Genomic DNA, 23,932 nt, shown 5'->3' on the forward strand with positions numbered 1-23,932 from the left:
CTGTTTGTCTTCTGGGTATTCTATCCAGGCTTACGAATCAGTCTAATAATAAATGGATAGCAATAGCCTTCACAGTTGCTAAAAAGTTGTTATTTTGTCAATGGAAAAACACTTAAGCTCCTACTATCCAAGACTGGTTCAATGTACTCACCAAAATAGCAAAACTGGAAAGAGTCATATACTGTAACACAAACTCTGTGGACAAATATGAAAACATTTGGTGTTCTTTTCTATCTGCTATGGTTTGAGTGACAGTGACATGGATTTGGATTGGGGGTAATGTCCCGTTTATTATGAAATGTGGTCTCTGCCAAGGTAGACGACACTGTGTGTATTTGGGATTTACCAGCCTTGCCTAATTGTTTTGACTATGTGAAGGTGTAGGATGCTGTATCAATGTGTTATGAATTTTATAATATGTATTTTTTTGTTAAGGTATTTGTTTACAAGAGCCTTTTTATTTTTATTATGTATTTACTTAACCGATTGTGTTTTCCCTTTTTGTTTCCTTTTCTTTTTCTTTTTTTTTTTTTTTTGGCTTTCTGGGAGGTGGGTGGACATGAGATTGAGAATGTTTGGGGGATGATAAACTGTGGAGGCTGGGAAGGTATTTATTTATTTGTATGTATTTATCCATTTATTTTTTGAATGAATTAGGAGCTGTATAAGATACTCCCTCAACTTGCTCTGTCACTTTTTTTTTCCTCTTCGAAACTATCCAACATGTACATGTTAAAAATGGCCATGGTTGGGCTGGTGTGTTCGGGGTGCATCAGGGGTAGCAGGAGGGTTGTCCATGACGTGCTTGTGCCATATGAGGCCTGCCTTCCTTGGCACAAAGACCCACCCACTCTGTGTGAAGTATTTGAGTGCTGCCAGGGCAAGCCAATCAGTGGCAGCATTGGCTTAGCATGTCATGACATGTTTCATGCCTTTTTTCCAAAGAAAAATAAAATAAAATGTATATTATATAGGTCTTTTTTTTAATAAAAAAAAATATTTCATGTTATGGGCCAAAATTGTAGTTTGTAAATTGAGTAGTTTAACTACAATAAATGACCCAAAAAGCAGTTGAAATACTTGACGCAGCGCAAAATATGAATGTAGTTTAACTACCAGTAAGTTACAGCAAATTGTAGTTAAGCTATGTAGTTCAACTACTTACATTTTACATTTTCTGTTCCATATTTGTTTTCGTGTTTTGTCTGCTTTCAATCATGTAAAATATTTGCATATAATAATCAAGATTGCATGTGTATGTCTTCCAACATTTCAGTGCACCGTTAATGTTCGTGCCAGTAACACTCATTTTCAGTTATATTTGATTTAGATTTGACCAATGAAACATCCTACTACTTTTTAAAATGAATTCATATTTACGATTCACTCTGTCATTCTGATGGTATAATGTTTTCTTCTAATTAAGACATCCATTTTGGTGGTTTATTACATTGGACACCAAATTATTAAATTTTTTTTAATTACAAATTACATTTTCTTGATTAAAAAAATCGCAACACCTGCATTTTGTAATTACTGACGCAATATGTAAGAACTTATTACAAAATGTAGCAAAGTTTATAACATATTGTGTTCAAGAATTTTATCACAAAATGTGGCAGATTATTACAAAGTGCGGCGTTATTACATAATTGGGAGCTACAAGGTGCTATGTGTGTTTGGGACCCAAAGAAATCGCAAGGTTCTGCAGGTCAAAGGGCAGATCATGTGCCACATGTGGAGACAGGCATCATGCAGCCATTTGGGTGAGAAATTAGGCACCCCAACTTGTTATTTCTTCAGTAATTCCTCGAGCAGTAAAGCGCAAGCCTGACAATGAGAACACTGTGCTGCTACAAACCGCCAAGGCATGGGATGTAGGGCCCACAAGCAGGAAGATGGTCCGCTGCTTGCTAGATGGAGGCAGCCAGGGGAGTTTTGTGCACGAGAATGTTGTGAGGGCACTGCAGCTACCTGTCATTATACAAGGGACATTTATCCTTCACATATTTGGCATAGTGAAGCTCAGCTTGGAGAATGTCTGGGATAAATGGCAGAGCAATGAAATAGAGGCAGTTGTGACCCCAAAGGTGTGTACAGCGTTGATGAAAGTCCCTGGTTAACATATACAGAAAGAGATGGAAAAGAGAGGTCTCCAACTCGCAGACTTCGCTGGAGATGACAAATCTAAATTTTTTTTTGCTAATTGGCTCAGATTACTACTGGCAGATAGTATCAGGCCAAGAAGAAAGACTCACAGAGAGCCTGGTGGCACTGGAGAGCAGTGAGGATGCACAGAGTGACAGACAACTGCATGCATTCTGGGAGCTTGACTCTCTGGGCATCACAAGCGAGATGTCTGACAGCCCAGAGGATGTGGAAGCGTTGCAGCGGTTCGAGGAAATCTCCATCTTTAAGGATGGGCGTTACCAAGTGAAGTTGCCATGGCGACAAAACCATCCTCCACTCCAAGACAACTACCGCATTGCAAAAAAGGGGCTGGAGAGTTTGAAAAGAATACTAAGAAAAGATGTCCCACTCTACAGCACATACAATGAAGTAGTGTAGGACTACTTAAATCAAGGAGTGGCTGGGGTGCCATTTCACTCAGTTGGTAGAGCGGGCGTCCCATGTGAAGAGGCTTCGTCCTCGCTGCAGCAGACCCGGGTTCGACTCCCTGCCCGGGGACCATTTGCTGCATGTCACTCCTCCTCTCTCTCACCCTGTTTCATGTCCCCTTCTTCAGCTGCACTACCAATAAAGCCATAAAGGTAAAAAAAATACTTAAAAAAAAAAACAAGGAATGGCTTAGGAGGTGCCGAGGGAGCATACATCACCACCAAGCAGTAGCCGTTTTTATACTGGGCAGCAAGGGGTCTGTTTTGCTCCGCCAATTTGCTGCCTTGGAGGGTACACTTATTTCCGCCTCGACTGCTATCTGAAGCCGAGGCATAAATGTGCCGGCACTTGCTTGAGATGGGTGATGTTTTTGATATGTGATTTAAAGCAGACTGTGGAGTCTAAGGTTATACCTAAGTTTCTATCTTCAGCAACAGTGGATGTGAGGAAACCAGGGATGGAGAAGCTCAGGAGGGAGGTTTTGCTGAGAGTGGCTGGGAAAGCAATGAGGATAGCTTCAGATTGGATGGTTGGTTGCATGTACTGTCAAGCTATGTCTACCGCCTTCATCAAATACTTTAAAGTATTTAATTAAATACTTCAATGTCTCCTTAATCTCCTTTCTCTCCAGGGTTAATCAGATTAACAAAAATTTATAAACACAGGCTGCTAAAAAATGATCTTGCTAACCATCAGTTATTACCTATAATTATGCCTCTTTTCAGAAATATTGGATTTATCACAGCCCCAAAAGGTGCATGATGGCACACCTGCACCTAATACATGCACTTACACAATAAAAATAATGCATTTTCCACTGCAGGGTAGAGCTCAACTCTACACACTTTTTCTTTCTGCTTTGTTAACAACTGTTTACATGACATTGGACATTGCTCTTTACATCAATGTGTACTCTTGATGTACAAGTGACATTCTTACAGGGCTTAAAATTAAAGTCTTTACAATGTCATTTGAGACATATTTTAGAAATCAGAAGATTCTCTCACAGCCTAATTTTAATTCATGTTGAATTCATTTGAATGAATGCCTTCATCAAGTAGGCTATCTTTTTAAAGGTTGGATGACCACAACACAATATTCAATAAATCTGATAACAATGTGTGGTCAATATAGTGAGGTTGAGGTTGAAAATTGGGCCATCTTAAAAACATAACATTTTGAATTGGCTTGTAAAAATCAAGTCAGTGACAAAGGGCACCTGTTGGGCATAACTCAACTGCCTGGAGAGATCATCTTCAGTCTTCTTAAGCCTCATCTCTAGGTCCTGCTTTTCTGCCTGAAACATTGAGAAGACACATCTTTATAAACATGACTTAGGAAATGAATGCTCCACTGAAAATAATTTATCAGCAAAAACCTACATATTCTTAAGATATCCATGGAGGTATGCATATATGTTGATTTTCCAATTTTAATAAAAAATTTAATTTTCACATCTCTTTCTCGATTTGTTGTCTAATATGTTTTTTTGTGACTTCTTAAAAGGTAGGTCTATACACGAGCATCAATTTATTGAACTGCTTTAACTTAACCAGCTGATACTGTATGGACAAGCAAATTACATAACTGATGAGCACAGCCAACCACTTTAACACAAGAAATAAAATCTCTTGGCATTGTTTTAATCAGCCTCTCCCTTTAGAGCAGGGGTCACCAACACGGTGCCTGCGAGCACCAGGTAGCCCCCCAGGACCACATGAGTAGTAGCCCTCAGGCCTGTTCTAAAAATTTAAATTAAATATTGATATTATCTGTTTCCCACCTTGTTAAGGCATTGTTGATAATTATTGTGAGAAATCATTAACATGATCAGTGTCTTCACATAGATGAGTATCATTAATCATTAATAATCATATAACTAAAGGCAAACTGAGCAGATTTGTTATTTCAGAAGAGTGTATCAAACTGGTAGCCCTTCGTATGACTCAGTACCCATGAAGTAGCTCTCAGTTTCAAAAAGGTTGGTGACCCCTGCGTTAGAGGACTCCACAAGACAAAACTCATTAGTTGTTTTGATTAGAAACACTTGAGTTTTTAAAAGTTTAATTAAAAGGCAAGACAGTAATATAATAATGAATTATGCAGAATGAGCTGACCTTCAGAGAGGAGAGACACACTGCCAGATAGTCTTTAATCTCTTTGTCAGAGCCTTGAGCAAGCCGTAAAGAAAGGTGGTTCAGGTGTTTGAATGCGTTTGTCTCTACAACACTGAAATTGGCAGGGCCTCCAAGCACTGGAGACTGACACGACAAGTGCAGAAGAAACCTGTGGAAAACAAAGAAAACAGTCATGAAGTGTGAGTACATTATCATGAAAGGTGTATTACTTTTTTTAACCCCATAGATTTAAAGTTACAGTCTATAACAATTTTTTGGTTATGTTTGCTAAAATTGTCATTATGATCCAACAGTAGAATAAGATACAGGTTAGAGTCCTGCACAGGTTCGGGTACCCGCGAGTACCCGACGGGCGACCCGCACAATTTGGATGAAACGGGTGAATAATAATGTCATGTGTCGACACGGGCGCGGATTGGGTCGGACGCCTAGAGAGCGCGGGTCAGGTTTTGCGATTGTCATTTTCATGGCGTCAGGTGCAAAAAAAAAAAAAAAAAAAAAAAAAATCATTAGACACATCTACAAAAAAATATGCCTGCATTTCAAAATGATAAGCATGTATATTTCATATGAGCTCATTCATGCGTGCTTGCGCCCTCCCATAACTCCCATTCCCCACGCTGGCTTACTTTCATTATTAAAAATTGCGTCAGTCTAATTTTGCAGGTCGGGCGTCGGTATCAATTTATAGCGGGTTGGCTCAGGTGCGGAATGTAATTTGTGCTACCGTCGGGAAACGGGTCGGATGCGGTTTTAAGTACAACGGGTACGTGCGGGTGCGGTTATCAAAATAAGACCCGTGCAGGACTCTGATACAGGTCAGCTGTGTAAAGATCCACTATCTGTGGCTCCACCCAGTGGCCCTAATTTGATTTGCAAGAATCGACTACTCCCAGCTAAATACAACCAATCAGAGCCAAGGAGAGTGTATGAGAAGTGTCAATCAATCCCCTCGCATACGTTGCCGGCAGCCCCCTCACTCAGCGTCTACTGGGCAGGGCCTCTCCCCCACGTAGGCGCAGTGCCTGCTCCTACCTGGTCAGATAGGTTTAAGCTAGAGCTGTAAACATTGGCTGAGAACAGACAACAACAACAACAACAGTGCCAAAAAATGCCCCACCAATTGCCCACATCAAATAGAAGAAATATGAAGACTGACAGAGAAAAGCAGTGTAAAAACAAAGAACTGGACCAAGCTGGAGAGAAAACAAGGATGAATACCGGAGCCAAGTTAACTGTTTTTCTGCTGGACCAGTAAGGACCCCTGCTATATATCTCTCTATAAAAGCAAGGAATCTCTGTCTGTCTGTCCGTCTGTGTGTGTATGTGTCTGTTAGTCAAATATCTCTGCGGATCAGGATCACACTGACCTGAGACTTTCAATATGGCTGCTGCGTGGTTAAGTGGTGTGCAACTAAGCATTTGCTTGGACTGCAATGATACCGTGAATAAATTATTTTATAAATGCTTTACAAATTCCGCAAGTATTGTCCACCGGAGCCACCACAGTCACGTGCGCACCAGAGCCAATCACTGCAGAGCTCAAGCCCACGACATACCTGAAGAAACATCAGATTTATACCTGCAGTGGCGCGAGCTGGACCGGGATTTTGCCGGCGGGCCGGTCCCGTTCTGTTCTGTTCTGTGCATCTAAACTGACTGTTGTGGATTAATGAGATTAAACGAGTCCGGACCGAGTCTGTTCGGGTCTGAGGAGATCCAGAGACGCGCGGACAACAAAGTGGAATCGGAATCTGTGGATGTTCGTGTGTAGCTAGCCGCTAGCTACACGGCGCACCTCCCAAAGCGACGGACCGGAAGCATCGCCACGTCCAAAACCGGACCTAGGGTAAATAATGTCCGCCACGCTTTTTCACGAACATTGCCGTCACGTTTGCTTTGTGTCTGGTGCAGGAAGAAACGGTAAAAATGGGATTTTGTCACGAAAGTGTCCAAGCAGCAAGTTTGGTTGTTGAGGAACAGGAAGTTGTGGGAGGGACCTAGGCGGATGATTGACATGCAACGACGGTCGGTGTGTGTGAGAGTTGAGAGATTTGTGACATTTAGCGTAGTGTTTGGTGTAGTGTGTTTAGTGTGTAGTGGAGTCGTTTTTTTGTTTAATGAGTCAGAACAATGAGGAGAAGCTGAATGTGGAGCAGGCAGTGCAGCTCTTAATTCAGCTGGAAGGAGCACACGCAGACCTGAGCATTGCCTGCTTTTAAATGTAAATAGTTACATATAACTTCGTAAATGTTTAAAATGTATGCACAAATTTAGCAAACAACAATTTATATTTGCATTATAAGTAAAAAAAAAAATGGTTTGTTAAACATATTTGTGGTTTTCACAGTACAAAAAATCTAACTTTTTCTACTCTGATTTTATAGGTTTTTTTGTGATTTTAGGTCCATTGTGTTAATACAGTATGTCAAAATAAAAAAATAAACTGTACAGTCACACGTGAGGTTCTGCTGAAAATAATGACACCAAGTAAATAGTTTTTAAGGTGAAATATAATGGCATAATCAAAAATAGTCAAAAATGGCCAATTATACCCTGGAATATCGGATTTCACAACAAACCTGAATATCCCTGACGCCCCACCTTCAAACACAGCCTCATTTGGCCATCCATGAAAAAGCTACTTAACCTCCCACTTTTTTTATAGGAATACACTTTTCTTACGGGCACTGCACTAGTATGTTTAATTCTATGTTTTAGCCACAAGACTACGGTGGCAGCGGTTACAGTAATACTCACAATAGCGCGTATGGCCATAGGATGTTGCAGTTGAGCTACGTACTAGCTACTTGTTGCTATCTAGCCTGTTGGCTTGTATGCCAACTCTGGTGTTTAGCTTTGTGTTTATGGCTACTGGTTAGCAAAAGTGTCGTTCAAGAGACCAGGCAATTATAGAATTACTTTTTGTTCAGTACACTCTGAAGTGGTTGAATTGGTTTAGAGAAATACAGTAGTTGTATTGGTCAGAAATAGAAAAATCAGGGCTTATGTTGTTGTTATTCTGAATGTGACATCTTAACTGGTGTTATCTGTTACCGCGCTTACAAGCCTGTTCATGCACAGCAGGCTCCTTTGTGGGGAGGGGCTTTGAAGGCAGTAAACAGTGATCAAAAATAAAAGGGTGCAGTTCCATCCAGGTTCCTCACAGTCAATGAAGGCAATAGAGTGACGTTCTCAACAGTGACTGACAGGGTCATGCGAGGGCCATGCATCCATGCAAGTTCCATCACATATAAGTTATTTGGTGCTGCATGAAAAATTGAATGACACAGTTCTTGCTAAATATAGTTTTAGGGGTGAAAATACACTTTTTTTGGGGCCAGTCAGCCCCCCTCTGCTGCTGAAAAATACCCTGGGGTTCATCCACATGCTGAAAACTTTTCATCCCAGGTATGTGTTACGAAGCCGCAACCGGGCATGACTGAAGCCACAGGTCTTCCTTGCCAAAAATGTGTAAAAATAAATAAGTACTGATAAGTATTAGTTCATGCGTTCATACCTTGGATTGTCCGTCTCCTGCTCTGAATAGCATAGATTCAGGAGGTCAATAAATTTCTGAGGAAATGAGGCAAAGTCTATCAGCAGCCCCTGCTGGACTTTCAAACTACACAAACAAGGAAAGAGAGAGTTAAAGAAAGCATGTTCATCCTGAATTCAGCAATACAATTTAGACAATTCTAACAGTACTTACCTTTGGAAATCTTCTTCTGATATAGAGAGGTTGAAGAGAAAATATGGATCTATATCATCAGTTAGTTTTACTAGAAGATCCTAATATAATGAAGGGAACAAAAGGTTAGTCACCAGGGGGAGAGCCTGTCTTTTATAATAGTTATACAATAGCATCTGAAGGACAACAGAGTACAGTGCAGCAAGAGGGAGGGTAGGAATAGGTGCAGGCTTCAAAGTGCTGTCATTCTTTTACAATTGTGACTACTGAATTGTCTCAATCGTTAACACCAATCTCCAACTCACCCTTTTGTGTACTGGACTCGATGTCATCTGAAGGTCAATGGTGACACGGATATTTGCTTTTCTGTAAAATTAAAACATTTAAATAGATACATTACAATCAGACAGTGTGTTGATGAAGGCTCTCAGTCATCTCGGTCATGGTAATTCTAACTGCTGTATCATAGGCAACTGATCTTGTTTCAGGTTTTGGGGGACATCCCACCTCTCATCCAAGAGGCTTCTTCAGTTCTAACTAACTGGAAGGGAGTTTGCAGGCTTTAAAACTGTGTGTGTGTGTGTGTCCAGACTCTATAGGGCCACTTTTGGGTAGTGGACCCAACCGGCCTTCATGTGGGTTTCTAAGGCTTGGTGAGCCCAGGTGTGAATGTTTTTACGCTGTCTGGGGTGGGAACTTGGTACAGCATTGTATGTGGGTGATAAGTAATGTCTTAGTTCACCCACTTTGTTTAAAGATAGCTGTTCTAGTTTGACACATATGGATTATTTTACTCCTCTTTCAAACCATCTGTCTTCTCCGGCCAAGGTGTTCATATTGTTGTCATCAAAGGAATTATTTCTCTCCTTCAGATGTATGTGGACAGCAGAATTTGACCTGAGGAGTTGGCCCTTCTGTGTTGTGGGCTGTATAATGAGCAAGCCCGCCATCACACGGTAATGTTTAATGGAATTCCTACTTAGTTGTGCATGGGTTTAATAAGAATGATTAACACTTTGACAGCCTGCTACTGTGGTAGTCATGGCCTTTTTTCTTGTTTAATGAGCGTCACTACTACTTAAAATGTGAGGTTTCTTTTGAATTGACTCAACATAATTCTACCATAAGTTTACTGGAACTGCTACTTGATAGAACGTGAGTTCGCGATTTTCTGTCGTTGCTAACGTTAACCATGAGAAGATTGAGTTGGAGGGGGGTATGGGGAGGGGGAGGGTGAACAAGAATGTTCCTTTTTCGTCTCAGAAGCGCTTTTGTTCCGTTTTCTACTATTTTCAATAGCACAGACATATTAGTGACTGTCACGGTCTATACACTTAAGTTCTCTTAGTAATGTTAGGTGATCCAGATAGACGCAATATAGGAGCAGTCAGGCTAGTCAGCTGGAACGTAAGGGGCATGAACAGCCACGTTAAAAGGGGAAAGGTTTTTGCACACTTAAAATCACTTAAGCTGATATATGCTTCCTCCAGGAAACGCATCTCTCTATGAAAGCAAATAACCTCTGTCTGTCTGTGTGTGTGTGTGCGTGTGTGTGTGTGTGTGTGTGTGTGTGTGTGTGTGTGTGTGCGTGTGTGTGTATTCCTCAAATATCTCTGCGGATCAGGATCAGACTGACCTGAGAGTTTCAACATGGCTGCTGCGTGGTTCAAGGGTGTGCTATTTCGCATTTGTTTGGACTGCAATGTTACCGTTAACAAATTATTTCATAAATGCTTTACAAATTCCACGAGCATGTCCACCGGAGCCACTACAGTCACGTGCGCACCAGAGCCAATCACTGCACACCGTGGCCACACGCGCACCAGAGCCAATCACTGCAGAGCCCACCGCGACCCCCCACCTTAAGAAACAAGCAGGTTTATACCTGCAGCGGCGCGAGCTGGACCAGGATTTTGCTGCTAGCGGCTAGCTACACGGCCCACCTCCCAAGGCGACGGACCGGAAGCATCGGCACGTCCAAAACCGGACCTAGGGTAAATAATGTCCGCCACGCTTTTTCACGAACATCGCCATCACGTTTGCTTTGTGTCTGGTGCAGGAAGAAACGGTAAAAACAGGCTTTTGTCAAGAAAGTGTCCAAGCAGCAAGTTTGGTTGTTGAGGAACAGGAAGTTGTGGGAGGGACCTAGGCGGATGATTGACATGCAACGACGGTCGGTGTGTGTGAGAGTTGAGAGATTTGTGACATTTAGCGTGTTTGGAGTGTGTAGTTAGTGTGTTATGTAGTGTTTGGTGTAGTGTGTTTAGTGAGTAGTGGAGTCGTTTTTTTGTTTAATGAGTCAGAATAATGAGGAGAAGCTGAATGTGGAGCAGGCAGTCCAGCTCTCCATTCAGCTGGAAGGAGCACAGGCAGACCTGAGCATTGCCTGCATTTAAATGTAAATAGTTACATATAACTTTGTAAATGTTTTAAATGTATGCACAAATTTAGATAAACAACAATTAATATTTGCATTATAAGTAAAAAATAAATAAATAAAATGGTTTGTTAAACATATTTGTGGTTTTCACAGTAAAAAAATCAAACTTTTTCTACTCGGATTTCATGTTTTTTTTTGTGATTTTAGGTCCATTGTGTTACAGTATGTCAAAATAAAAAAAGTAACTGTACAGTCACACATGTGAGGTTGTGCTGAAAATAATGACACCAAGTAAATAGCTTTTAAGATGAAATATAATGGCAAAATCAAAATTATAGCTGCTGCGCAGCGATGGGTCTGGTCCGGGCTATTTTTTGGCAAAATTAGGCAATTCTGAGCAATCAACAGGAGAATAGGAAGACAAGACAGTTCACAACAATGTTCACTTTGGACGACTTGAGGCTTGAACTCACAACTTCTGGAACCACAGACTGTCATCTATCGCTCTGAGCTAATTGGCAAGTGGCATTATAACAGTGGCTTGACAAATAGATTAAGCCATTCACTGTTGTGCAGGCAGATTTGAAACCATTGTAAAAAATTCAGTTATCAAGACAAAAATCTGAAAAAACACATATTGCAGCATGGAGATGTTGGTAATTTGTTTTTAAAAATGATTAATTTGCTCCGTAAGTGAATAACTAATGTTTAAAAATGCTGCTTGCATTGACTGCAATTATTCACATGAGAGCAGAATTCAAAATGTTCTCAAAAATTCAGTTTTTTAGGAAAAATTCTGATATTTGTCAAACATCATCTACCATGACTCTAAAAAATGTAAAAATTTTTCATGAACATTGAAGATTTATTTATCTATCTATTTATTTGCAGGCTATATGTTTACAGTAGTGTTCACAGTCAAACATTTTCATGCACTGTAGGCAAAAATTGTGGGAGGTCTTCATACGTTTTACAGTTTTAAAAAAAACAGTGATGGACTTCATAAGTTTTAATAGGTTTAAATGTACAAAAGTTTCTTTAGTACTGGGGCTACAGTTTGATGAAAGTGTGAAGTTCTAGCAGGTTGATTTGTTATGAATTTTCAAAGTTTTAACTTTAGACGCTTGCTGTAGCGCAACCATCAGGACTATTGGCTTGGGTTTACAGCTGAAGTAATCTGGCATGAGACTGGACCTTTACGCAAAATTTGGTTAGCTTTCACCCATGGTCCAGTCCAACCTATTTGTTTTTATTTAATTTAGAGGCTTGCTGTGATGCCACCATCAGGACAATTGTCTTGTGTTGAGGAAATCTGACATTTTGATCTGTCATCATCCTCATCATCACCCTTGCTGGGTCTCGAACACACAACCCTTGACACCAAGAACAAGCTCCTAACTCGCTGAGCTAATTGGCTGGAAGTGAGACGAGCTGTGTAGCTGCATTTGTCGACTCAGGGACTCACTGTCCAGGCAGCTGTTGTCAAGGAAGATTTCAAAAATGGTCAAAATGTCAGAAATTCTGTTACCTAAACAAAAATCTGATAATACATAAATTGCATCTTGACAGCATGGAAATGTTGGCGATTTGTTTTTAACTCCAAGTGTTTTGCTTCATAAGAGAAAATCTGATGTTTAAAAATGCCAGTCTTACATTGACTCCAGTTGTTCCCATGAGAGCAGAATTCAAAATGTTCTCAAAAATTCAGTTTTTGAGATAAAATTCTGATATTTGCCAAACTTCATCAACCTCCAAATATTCTCAATTTTTTTCCAGGAAGATTGAAAATGTATTTATCAAGAATTTGATAGTAGGCCTATATGTTTACAGTACTGTTTACGGTCAAACATTTTGATGCACTGTAGGCTTAATTTTTGATAAATAAAAAATCCGAGAAACAAGGTTTGTGGAGGGTGGTCTGAAGATGCTCTCTAGCAAGTTTGGTGACAATTGAGCAAAAATTGTGGGAGGACTGAGTGATTGACTTCATAATTTGTAATGAGTTTAAGTGGACTAAAGTTTCAGCAGTATTGGGGCTACAGTTTGGTGAAAGTTTCAAAACTGTAGCATGTACTGTTGATTTTGTAGGTATTTTTTAATTTTTTTAATTCAAACGCTTATTGTGCCCCTCCCCCAGGAGGAATATTGACATGTCCTTGGAATGAAGTCAATCTGGCATGGTGCCGGACATTTCTGTAAAGTTTGGTGAGTTTTCGCCCTTGGGAAGTATGACTTCCTCGAAAGAAAGAAAGAAAGAAAGAATGAAAGAAAGAAAGAATTCCTAGAAATACAATAGTGTCCTGGCAGCTTAGCTGCCCGGACCCTAAATAGTCAAAAACAGCCAATTATACCCTGGAATATCGGATTTTACAACAAACCTAAATATCCCTGACGTCCCACCTTCAAACACAGCCTCATTTTGCCATCCATGAAAAAGCTCCTTAACCTCCCACTTTTTTATAGGAATACACTTTTCTTTCTCTCTGGATCCAAGGTGATTATGGGGGGGATTTTAACTATATAATGGACCCATTGACAGTCAGGCAACGTCCACAGTTAAGTAAGTCCAAAAGTAGCTAGATTCTCAATAGCTTAATGCATGGCTATAATCTTGTAGATCAGGGGTCACCAACCCGTCGATTGCGATCCACCTGTCGATCTTTGGGACTTTCCCTGTAGATCCCAAAAATATTAGGAAAAATAAATACACAATCACCTAATGCCTGATTAATGTTTGCAAACGTTTTGTGAGCGCCTTCATCTCTTGAATCAGCTGCAGTACTGTCATAGTAGCGCGACACTGACCAATACGATTAGAAAAAAGTACAATTATTTTGACCAATGAGAGAAGAGAAGCCGCCCCCCACAACGACGCCAGGTCTACGTTGCTAGCAACCATCTAACATGGTTGAGGCTCCGCGAAAGAAGGCGAAAATATACAATTTTCATTCAGAATGGGAGCAAGAATTTATTTTTACGTTAGTAAAAGACAAGTGTATTTGTATGTTATGCCACCAAACTCAAGCGCTGAGGAAAATAGGAAACCTGGAGCGGCACCACAACACCAACTCCCTGAAATTCAAGGACCTCTTCCCACTAAAAAGTGCTATCCGTGCTAAGAAAGTTGAGGAGCTAAAATTGGCGTTGAGAGCCCAGCAGTCGCTCTTCGTTAAACCTGCTGTTCGACATCAGGCTGCCACAGAAGCATCATATCGTGTAAGTCACCTTTTGGCTAAACACAAGAAGCCTTTTACAGATGGGGAGTTAATGAAGGAGGCTATGAGTATTACCGCCAACACAGTTTTCAAGGATTTCAAAAACAAAGATGACATCGCAGCAGCACTCAGCAGTGTCTCGCTCGGCCCTGCAACAGTGACAAGACGGATCGAAGCACTGTCGGAGGACGTGGATCGACAGGTGTTAAGAGACTTGTCAGAATGACTTTCCAGGATTCTACAACGAAGGAAGACTTTCTCACTCTTTTGCACTTAGAAGGCCAGAACAAGAGGTGAGGATATTTTCAACAAGTTCAAAGAATATGTCATTGAAAATGACGTTCCCATTCATAAGCTGGTAGCAATTACTACTGATGGGGCACCGATGCGTGGTGTGTGCTCCGGTTTTATTGCACTGTGCTGCAACGATCCTGTTTTCCCAGACTATGAGTTATCACTGCGTCATTCATCAGCAGGCCTTGGTGGGGAAAGTCGAGGACTTCTCTCACGTCATGACATTGGTGGTCAAATTGTTCAACTTGATTCGAGCTAAAGCTCTTCAACACCGCTTATTCAAGTCGTTAATGGATGAGCTTGATGCCGCTCATGGAGACCTAATTCTCCATGCTGATGTGCGCTGGCTGAGTCGCGGCAAAGTGCTACAGTGATTTGTTGACTTGCTGCACGAGATAAAGACTGTCAACGAGGAATGAGGAGCACAAAGAATTGTCCGATGATGCGTGGCTACTTGACCTGGGATTTTTGACGGATTTAACGGCAAAACTCAATGCACTCAACATCCAGGGAATAAACAAACACCTGTCCCACATGATAAGTGCTGTGAACGCGTTCAAGGCCAAACTCTGTGTTTGTACTAGGGCTGAATGATATATCGTTATCGTATCTATATCTAGATATGAACATTCAAGATATTCATATTGAAAAAGCAACAATATAAACGATATAGATTACCCCGCTCGCCCTGCACGTACAGCTCTGGCAGTCACAACAAACATCCTTTTTACGATTGCCCTTGAATGCACCGCTAAGGCCAGCCAATCACAAAGCTTATTTCATGCTTGCTGTGGATCGACAGCTGAAGCCAACCAATGACAAACATACGAGGGCGGGAGTGAGGGAGACGGAGACTGAGACGCACACACACAACTTGGCGACTTTCTAGTTAGCTTAGCGACTTTTCAGACCTTCTTAGCGACTTTATTTCTAAAAAGCAACTAGCAACAAATTTAGCAACTTATTCAGATCATCAGGGGAAAGGCGAGAAATATATGATATTGTAATTCTCCCGCTGCTCAGAGTCATCAGTCTGCGGCTCCCCTGCAGCAGCGCCAGCTCTCTGTCCTCTCACACGGCTGCAGGCGGCAGGTGTGTGTATGTGGGGGGGCTGGCTGGGGCAGCAGGAGCGGATGCTGCGGCCGCTCGCTCTGTGGATTTGAGACCATATAGCTGCCGTCTACTCTGTTTTGATCCGTTAATTCTCTGACTTCTTAGTCTTTCTAAATTCCTCTGGTACTTTACCAGCGATAACCTGAAGCTGCTGAGTCTCGATCTTCACTCTCACACTTTCTCTCCAGATTAGGATGTCATTGTCATCTTGTAAAAATGCACATAGTTCGTTTGATCTTCTCCCTCCCTTTAATGTTGTTACTTCAAATATATTTGTCTCTGTAGTGAGTTTGTAATTATTTGGTAAAGATTTCTCTATCAACCATTTGTATATGGCTTAAAATAATCTCTTTATTTTTCTGAAAAATGCTTGGTTTTCACCGAACCCGTAGTCATATCGTATCGTATCGATATCGAGATATCTAGCATGAATATCGAGATATGAAATTTTGTCCATATCGTTCAGCCCTAGTTTGGACTGCACATCTGAACACCAGGACGCTAACACATTTTCGTAACCTGGACAAAATAGCACAAGTGATCAAAGAAAAGGACTTCCACCCGGAGCAGTACTGCACTCACCTGGACAAGGTGGCAGCGGAGTTCAGTCGGCGTTTTGGTGAGTTAGATGTCATGGAGGACATTGCTGCATTTGTTTCAAACCCATTCCAGCCCACTGATATAGAGCAGGTAGCAGCCAAATTTGACCAAGTGTTTGCTTTGCAAAGTGGTGTTGACATGGAGATCATTGATTTGCAAAATGACATAGAACTGAAAAGCAGATCAAGGGACAGTGACATTTGGCAGAGAGAAGTTTCCCCTCCTCACTACATGTGCACTGAAAGTGAGTGTCTACTTTGGATCCACTTCTGTGAAATGGCATTTTCACAGATGAAAATAATCAAATCCAAATATAGGAGCTGCCTCACTGACAGACACCTCACAGACTGCCTCAGATTGGCTGTCTGCAACTATGAGCCAAACTACAAAGAACTCACAGACAGTATACAATCACAACCCTCACACTGACTTGAGTCAACATAACTGCAAAAGCTTTGCCTGTTGGCACTGTAAAAGTGTAGCACTGCATAAGATAGGTCTTAACTGCATTTTATTTCATTAACTGGGGAAGTTGTTGCCACTCATTCTGCTGTTTAAATGTTAAAAAAGAGTAGTAACTTCCATGAGGCAAGTTCATAAGCTTCATAGTTTTAAAAAAATGTGTTGATTTTTCCCCACTATGAACAAAATAACCTAATGTGCATTATTCTGTTATGCAAATATGTAGATTTATTCTTTGTGTGTATGAATCTGTTCATTACAAAATGTGTAGATTTCTTCCCTAATGTGAACAAAAGTATGAACCAAGGAGTAAATGTAGTAACTTATATGAAGCATGTCCATAAGCTTCACAGTTAACTCTTATCAATGGCACTTCATATGATTTGCTGATTAAAAAATGTGTTGATTTTTTTTCTGTGAACATAATTCTGTAATGTAAATATAGGCCACATGCCTCTATTCTTTGTGTTGAATTCAATGCAACTTAAAAGTGATGATGTGATGTTCACTTCTTAAAGCAAAGGCCAAGACCTGATTAATATGCCAGAGTTTGCTTAAATAAAAGGCTTTGATTGAAAGTATTTGGGCTTCTCTCACGATGCTTCAATAGGTAGATATTTCCTTTGTTCAGGACTGAGGTCAGGAACCTTGGGCTCAAAAAGGTTGGTGACCACTGTTGTAGATCAATGGTTCCCAACCTGGGGTCCGGGCCCCGCCTAGGGGGGTGCCAGAGATTGCAGGGGGGGCACACATCTTTGTCCGCTCTGAGGTTGTGAGGTTACCAAAATTATATTTGTGCACATTAAATGTATAAAATCCCAATAACTCGGGCTTCCGGTTCCGCTATTGAGGGGATGACAGCCTAAACTTCTAGCTCCCGAAAGGTTTTACAATTTAACCCCCCAAAACCTTGATTTTGTCAATCCTGGTGGGCATTTTGAAAAAAGAATGAAGAAAGGGGTTACTACTAGAAGTGGACTAAGCATGGCTCTGGCAGAAGAAAACCCAGAACGGAGGCACAGCCGAAGCAGCTCTCCAGACGAGCTAAACCCACGTGAGGAACATGGCCCCGAAGCTAGCCTGAATAGTATCCTCGACGAAATCCGTGAATTTAGAAGAGACAATAGGGCGCAACTCTCCGACATAAAACAGGAGTTAAAGAGGGCAAACGACAGACTGGATGAAGTTGAAGGGAGAGTAGATGAAGCGGAGACCGTGCTTCAGGCAACATCAACGTTAGTCAAGCGGCTAACAAGCTAGTTTGGAAGCGAGGCTGATCGACCAGGAGGCTCGAGCGCGGAGAGACAACCTGCGGATTTACGGAATACCCGAAGACAAAGAAGGCACCGACATGGCTGGCTTTCTGGATAAGTTGCTGAAAACTTCACTCAACCTGCCACGTGACCGAGACCTCAAAATTGAACGAGCACACCGAGCTCTGGCCCCGAAGCCCACCGGCTCACAGGCAAAGCCTCGCTTCATAGTGGTCAAGTTTGGCAGCTGGCGGACCAAAGAGGACTTGATAAAGAGAGCATGGCAGAAAAAGGAGGTGTTCTGCGACAACGTTCGTTTCTATGTCGACCATGACTTTCCCCCTGAAGTGCTTAAGAAACGCGGCGAATACACCGAGGCCAGAAAGGTGTTAAAAAAAAACGAATAAAGTTTCAGACGCCGTATCCTGCAAAGATGCGGATCTTTTATGATGACGGCACCCGGCTATTCGAGAACGCTGCGGAGGCTACGAGGGACATGTCGGCGCGAGGGTTTCCAGTTACGGTGGTAAAGACCCCCTCCACACCGGAACAAGAGGAGATCCAGCTCCTGTCCACCTGGCAGGTGGCGAGGGGACGGAGCGACCAGGTCGGAAGTCAGGAGCCTACCGCTGCGGGCGGCAGCACACAGTGGAGACATCAACACACTCATTTTAAAGACAGACTCAAGGAGTTCAGAAGACAGCCCTCCCAAAACACTAACTGATCATTGATGGATCATATCCTCGAACTTACCAGATAAGTCTTATTTGAAACATGTAGCTTGCATTTCAGGTGCAGAAGTCTGCCACAACAATTTTGCTTCACCTGGCCCAGGCCCATGTCTGATTATAGTCCATACTTCTTTTTTTTATTTATTGTTTAATCAGATTAACGGGACTTATTAGGCGAGTCATCCTTGATTTGTTTCTTTTCTTTTCTTTTACTATTTACTTAATTTGGACTCTGGCTGAAGTGCAGCCACATCTCAGGGCCCCACCACTGCGACGTGGGACGTTCCCTTACGAGGGCTTTGACTTTACAAGGTCCGGCAGGGCTTCATTGAAGCGAGCCTCAGCATCGGAAGCAACTGTTCTGAACTGCTCTGGTGATGTTCTGTTTCAGACTGTTCTATACTGTTTTTTGCTTGTGTTCGTCGGGAAAGATAGGTTTACTATACATACTTCCAGGGATCCCAGGAGAGATTTGTGGGTGTGTGACAATAAATGTAGACCACAGTAATAGATAATGAACAGACAAACCCTTAAAGTGATCTCATTTAACGTGAATGGGATTTTAAATCCAGCTAAGAGGAGGCAGATACTAACAAAAATGAAAAGGGAGAATGCGCAAATTGTACTATTACAAGAGACACATCTCACCCCACTGGAGCATGAAAAACTTAAAAGAATGGGTTTTTCAAGGGTGTACTACTCATCTTATAAATCAGGCCACAGGAGAGGTGTAGCAACCTTGATTTCACAACAAATACCATTTGAACAGGGCTCAGAGATATCTGACAAGGAAGGGAGATATGTAGTAGTCTCAGGGAAAATACATGATGTAATTATAACAATTTGTAATGTTTATGCTCCCCCCGGAAGTACTTTTGCTTTCTATAGAAACATATTTGATTTGATGATAAAGGACACAGGGGTTGTCATATGTGGAGATGATTTTAATATCCGTCTCAATCCAAAACAGGATTCATCCAAAAACCCAGCTACTATGCTGTTACATAGGAAAATTAATGTCTTAATGACAGAGCTTGGCATTTTGGATTTGTGGAGAGACTTCTATCCATCTGGCCGTGACTATACTTTTTATTCACATCCACATGATGCTTATTCCAGGATAGATTATTTTTTTATATTAAAGAGAGATCGTCATCGAATTCGCGATTGTGATATTGGATGCATTGATCTATCCGACCATGCCCCCCTCTCCTGCACTGTAGATATTATTGATAACCCGGGTAGAACTTTGTGGAGGTTGAATACAAGTATCTTAAATAATTCAAGATTCAAAACCCAAATGAGAGAGGAAATAAAAAGGTTTCTCGAAGAAAATGATAATGGCGAGGTTGATTCAGCTACAGTATGGGATACTTTAAAAGCTGTTATTAGAGGGAGAATAATATCATTCTGTGCCCGAGCTTGTAATACGACATTAACAGATGCTAAAATGCCCCCATCTTGGAATGAGGCGGTGATTTCCATTATTCCTAAGGAGGGAAAAAATAAATTAGAGTGTAGTTCATACAGACCCATCTCGGTGTTGAATGTTGACTACAAAATTTATACAACCGTCCTCGCCAGAAGACTGGACAAAGTTCTTCCTCAGCTTATACACAACGATCAGACCGGATTTATTTTACAAAGACAGACTCACGATAACATTAGGCGATCATTACACATATTACATCATATCCAAAAGAATAATATTGAAGCCTGTTTGGTTAGTATAGACGCCGAGAAGGCCTTTGATTCGGTAAGTTGGCCTTTCCTATACAAAGTTTTAGAAAGATTTGGCTTGGACAACATTTTTATTAGAGGGATCCGTACATTATATAACAAACCATCGGCTCGGATAAAAATAAACGGATACCTTTCTGATACCATAACACTGGAACGGGGCTCGAGACAGGGTTGTCCAATTTCACCCTTGTTATTTGCACTTTATATAGAGCCCCTAGCCTTGTGGATAAGACAGACTCAGAATATTAAAGGTATCTGCATTAACGGAGAAGACCACAAGGTGGCGTTATACGCCGATGACGTGTTGGTTTACTTAAGTAACCCTCCTAATTCACTCCCCAAACTAATGACCGTCCTAGAAAAATTTGGTAATTACTCAGGATATAAATTAAATATACAAAAGACACAAATTTTGACCATTAACTATCAACCCACAAAGCAACTTAGAGAGAAATTTCATATTAACTGGGATCAAAAGTCGTTAAAATACCTCGGAATAAACTTGCCGAGAAGAATTCAAACGCTGGCAGAGATAAATTATGGCCCCCTCTTAACGAAAATTAAAGACGACATACACAGATGGAACTCTATTTCTTTCCTTAGTCTTAGTCACAGAATTGATTCTGTAAGAATGAATATTCTCCCACGATACCTCTACTTATTTCAGGCACTCCCTGTAGAAATTCCCCCAAAACAATTTTCTGAACTGGATAAAATTATTTCCAGATTTATTTGGCAGGGTAAAAAACCCAGGGTTAGATTTAAGACCTTACAACTTCCAAAAGAGCAAGGGGGAATGTCGCTACCTAATTTTAAAGATTATTTTTTTGCAGCTCAGACTAGACCCCTAATTAATTTGTGTAACCCGTCCTTTCAAGCTAGATGGAAAGATATAGAACTCTCAAGTCTAGTTGATCCTCCAATACAAGCAGCACTACTGGATCAAAGTGCAGTTAAAAATATGGAATATGATAAAAGATGAGTATAAATTAAGTAACAAGTTACAAATAATCCAATGGTGTGCTTATGACCCGGAGTTTAAGGCTAACGCAATAGATAAGGGATTTAAATCATGGATTTCTAAAGGGATAACGACATACTATTCTCTTACAGAAAAGGGACAATTTAAAAGCTTTGATAGGTTGAAGGAAGACTGTGACCTGGACAGAACTGATTTTTTTAGGTTCCTCCAGGTACGTAGTCGTTTTGAACATATCAGAAAGGAAACAGAGCTTAATGACCCTATATCCAAAATTTTTATTGATGCTTATCAAAGAAAATCAAACAAGGGTGTCATCTCCAGAATTTATAAAGGCTTATTGTCTAAAAAGTCCCACAATACAGATTATGTTAGGAAAAAATGGGAGAGAGAGGGTAATCTGCTAATATCTGAGGAGGATTGGCTCCACATTTGCCAATCCCAGTGGAAATGCACCAGCTCTCATTCATTGCGAGAGTTCGGTTGGAAATGTATGGTCCGTTTTCTCATTACGCTAAAAACAAAAGGCACATTTTACAGGAGGGGAGGCTACGTGTTGGAGGCAATGTGGACACCGGGAAGCCAATCATTGGCATATCTTTTGGGGATGTCCGGTGGTTGAATCCTTTTGGGCAGAGCTTCATAAAGTATTAAGTGGCCTATTTAACACTAATCTACCTATGCAGTTTTCCACATTATTTTTAGGAATTTTTGACTTACAGGTCAGGAAAGCTGATGAATATTTATTTGATATTTTGATAACTGCTGGTAAAAAAGCACTTACAAGACGTTGGTTACTCCCGGATCCACCCACAACGCAGGAGTGGATAAGTATCGTAAATGACATTTACCTTATGGAAAGGATTACCTCCTCCCTCCGCCTTCAAAAAATCACATTTACTAAAAGGTGGGCCAAGTGGGTTAAATATGCCGGTCTTGATCAGACAGAAGTACGGAATGGGTGACCTTACAATGCTGTTACTTACTTTTATTTTATTTTTCTGTATGTTTTGTTGGACCTAAGGATTAATCTGTATCACTCACACTTTATGTCAAAACTGCCTGGTAACATTTCTTTATTTGCTCTTTTATGTATATCTATCTTTCCCAGTTAGTTCAAAGTCTTCAGATGTAATTTTTTTTTTACTTTGTGTACTTTGTTAATCGTTTTGTACACAAAAAAAAACACACGAAACTAATTGTGAATGGCGGAGGTAACATTGTATACTCCCTGAAAGTAACTACTGTATTGTAATGCCTTCACAAAATGAAAATAAAAAATGTAAAAAAAAAAATAAAAAAAAATAATCCCAATAACTCACCCAACTGGATAATCAAAAGTCTGTATAATCCAAATTGAACAATTGAGCCTCAAAAGGTTTGCTTGAGAACATTAGTGAACAAACAGTATCATGAGGCCCAAGAAACACAACAGACAGGTTAGGGATAAAGTTGTGGAGAAGTTTAAAGCATGATTAGGATCTGAAAAAATATCCCAAGCTTTGAACATCTCACAGAGCACTGTTCAATCCATCACCAGAGATCCACAGCTCAGGTGGGAGAATCTGTGCACAGGACAACTATTAGTCATGCACTCCACAAATCAGGCCTTTATGGAAGAGTGGCAAGAAGAGAGCCATTGTTGAAACAAAGCCATGCAGTTTGCCACAAGCCATGTGGGGGGCACAACAAACATGTGGAGGAAGGTGCTCTGGTCAGATGAGACCAAAATTGACATTTTTGGCCTAAATGCTAAATGCTATGTGTGGCAGAAAGCTATCACCCTGAACACACCATCCCCATCGTGAAACATGGTGGTGGCAGCATCATGCTGTGGGAATGCTTTTCTTCAGCAGGGACATGGAAGCTGGTCTGAGTTGATGGGAAGATGGATGGAGCCAAATACAGGACAATCGTGTAAGAAAAATTGTTAGAGTCTGCAAAAGACTTGAGACTGGGTTGGTGTTTCACCTTCCAGCAGGACAACGAGCCTAAACATACAGTCAGAGTTACAATGGAATGGTTTTTAGATTAAAGCATATTCATGTGTGAAAATGTCCCAGTCAAAGTCCAGACCTAAATCCATTTGAGAATCTCTGGCAAGACTTGAAAATTGCTGTTCACAGACACTCTCCATCCAATCAGACTAAGCTTGAGCTATTTTGCAAGGTAGAATGGGCAAATATTTCAATCTCTATACGTGCATCGCTGGCAGAGACATACCCCATAAGACTTGCAGCTGTCATTGCAGCGAAAGGTGGTTCTACAAAGTATTGACTCAGGGGGGTGAAAACTTTTGCACACCACACTTATGTGTTTTATTTGTAAAAAAAATAAAAATAAAATCATGTATTAATTTCCTTCTACTTCACAATTATATACCACTTTGTGTTGGTCTATCACATAAAATCCCAATAAAATACATTTACATTTGTTGTCAAAACATGACAGAGTGTGGAAAAGTTCAATGGGGGTGAATACTTTTGTAAGGCACTGTATTTGACTTTTCATTTGTATTAAGTATTAAGTCCAAGCCTAATAACCTTAACCTATATTACAACAATAAGTATTATCTCAAATTAACAAGATTAGAAAGATCAATATTAGCGTGTGAAATAGGGCTAAATGTATCTAATTTCTTTCACAGGCAGGATGGTGGCAAATTTAAAAATGCGCTACAGAAGAGAGTAGAGAATGGATGCTTCTCAATAAAG

At 40.8% G+C, this 23,932-nt stretch overlaps 1 protein-coding gene across 2 annotated transcripts in view; it reads right to left on the minus strand.

Moving 5' to 3' along the window:
• sass6 (SAS-6 centriolar assembly protein) overlaps positions 1-23,932 on the minus strand; it is an 83,514-nt gene that overhangs the window by 43,943 nt on the left and 15,639 nt on the right. For both annotated transcript variants that reach the window (XR_003986019.1, XM_030434157.1), the window contains exons 2-6: positions 8,754-8,814; positions 8,470-8,549; positions 8,278-8,382; positions 4,737-4,905; positions 3,839-3,916 (exon numbers count right to left, since the gene is read on the minus strand). Coding sequence is in view for 1 of the 2 variants with exons in the window: in XM_030434157.1 (XP_030290017.1) it covers positions 3,839-3,916; positions 4,737-4,905; positions 8,278-8,382; positions 8,470-8,549; positions 8,754-8,814 (493 nt within the window). In the remaining variant the exon portion in view is untranslated. The remainder of the gene's footprint in view (positions 1-3,838; positions 3,917-4,736; positions 4,906-8,277; positions 8,383-8,469; positions 8,550-8,753; positions 8,815-23,932) is intronic.

Source organism: Sparus aurata, chromosome 11, assembly GCF_900880675.1.
Source record: "Sparus aurata chromosome 11, fSpaAur1.1, whole genome shotgun sequence".
Taxonomy (NCBI): domain Eukaryota; kingdom Metazoa; phylum Chordata; class Actinopteri; order Spariformes; family Sparidae; genus Sparus; species Sparus aurata.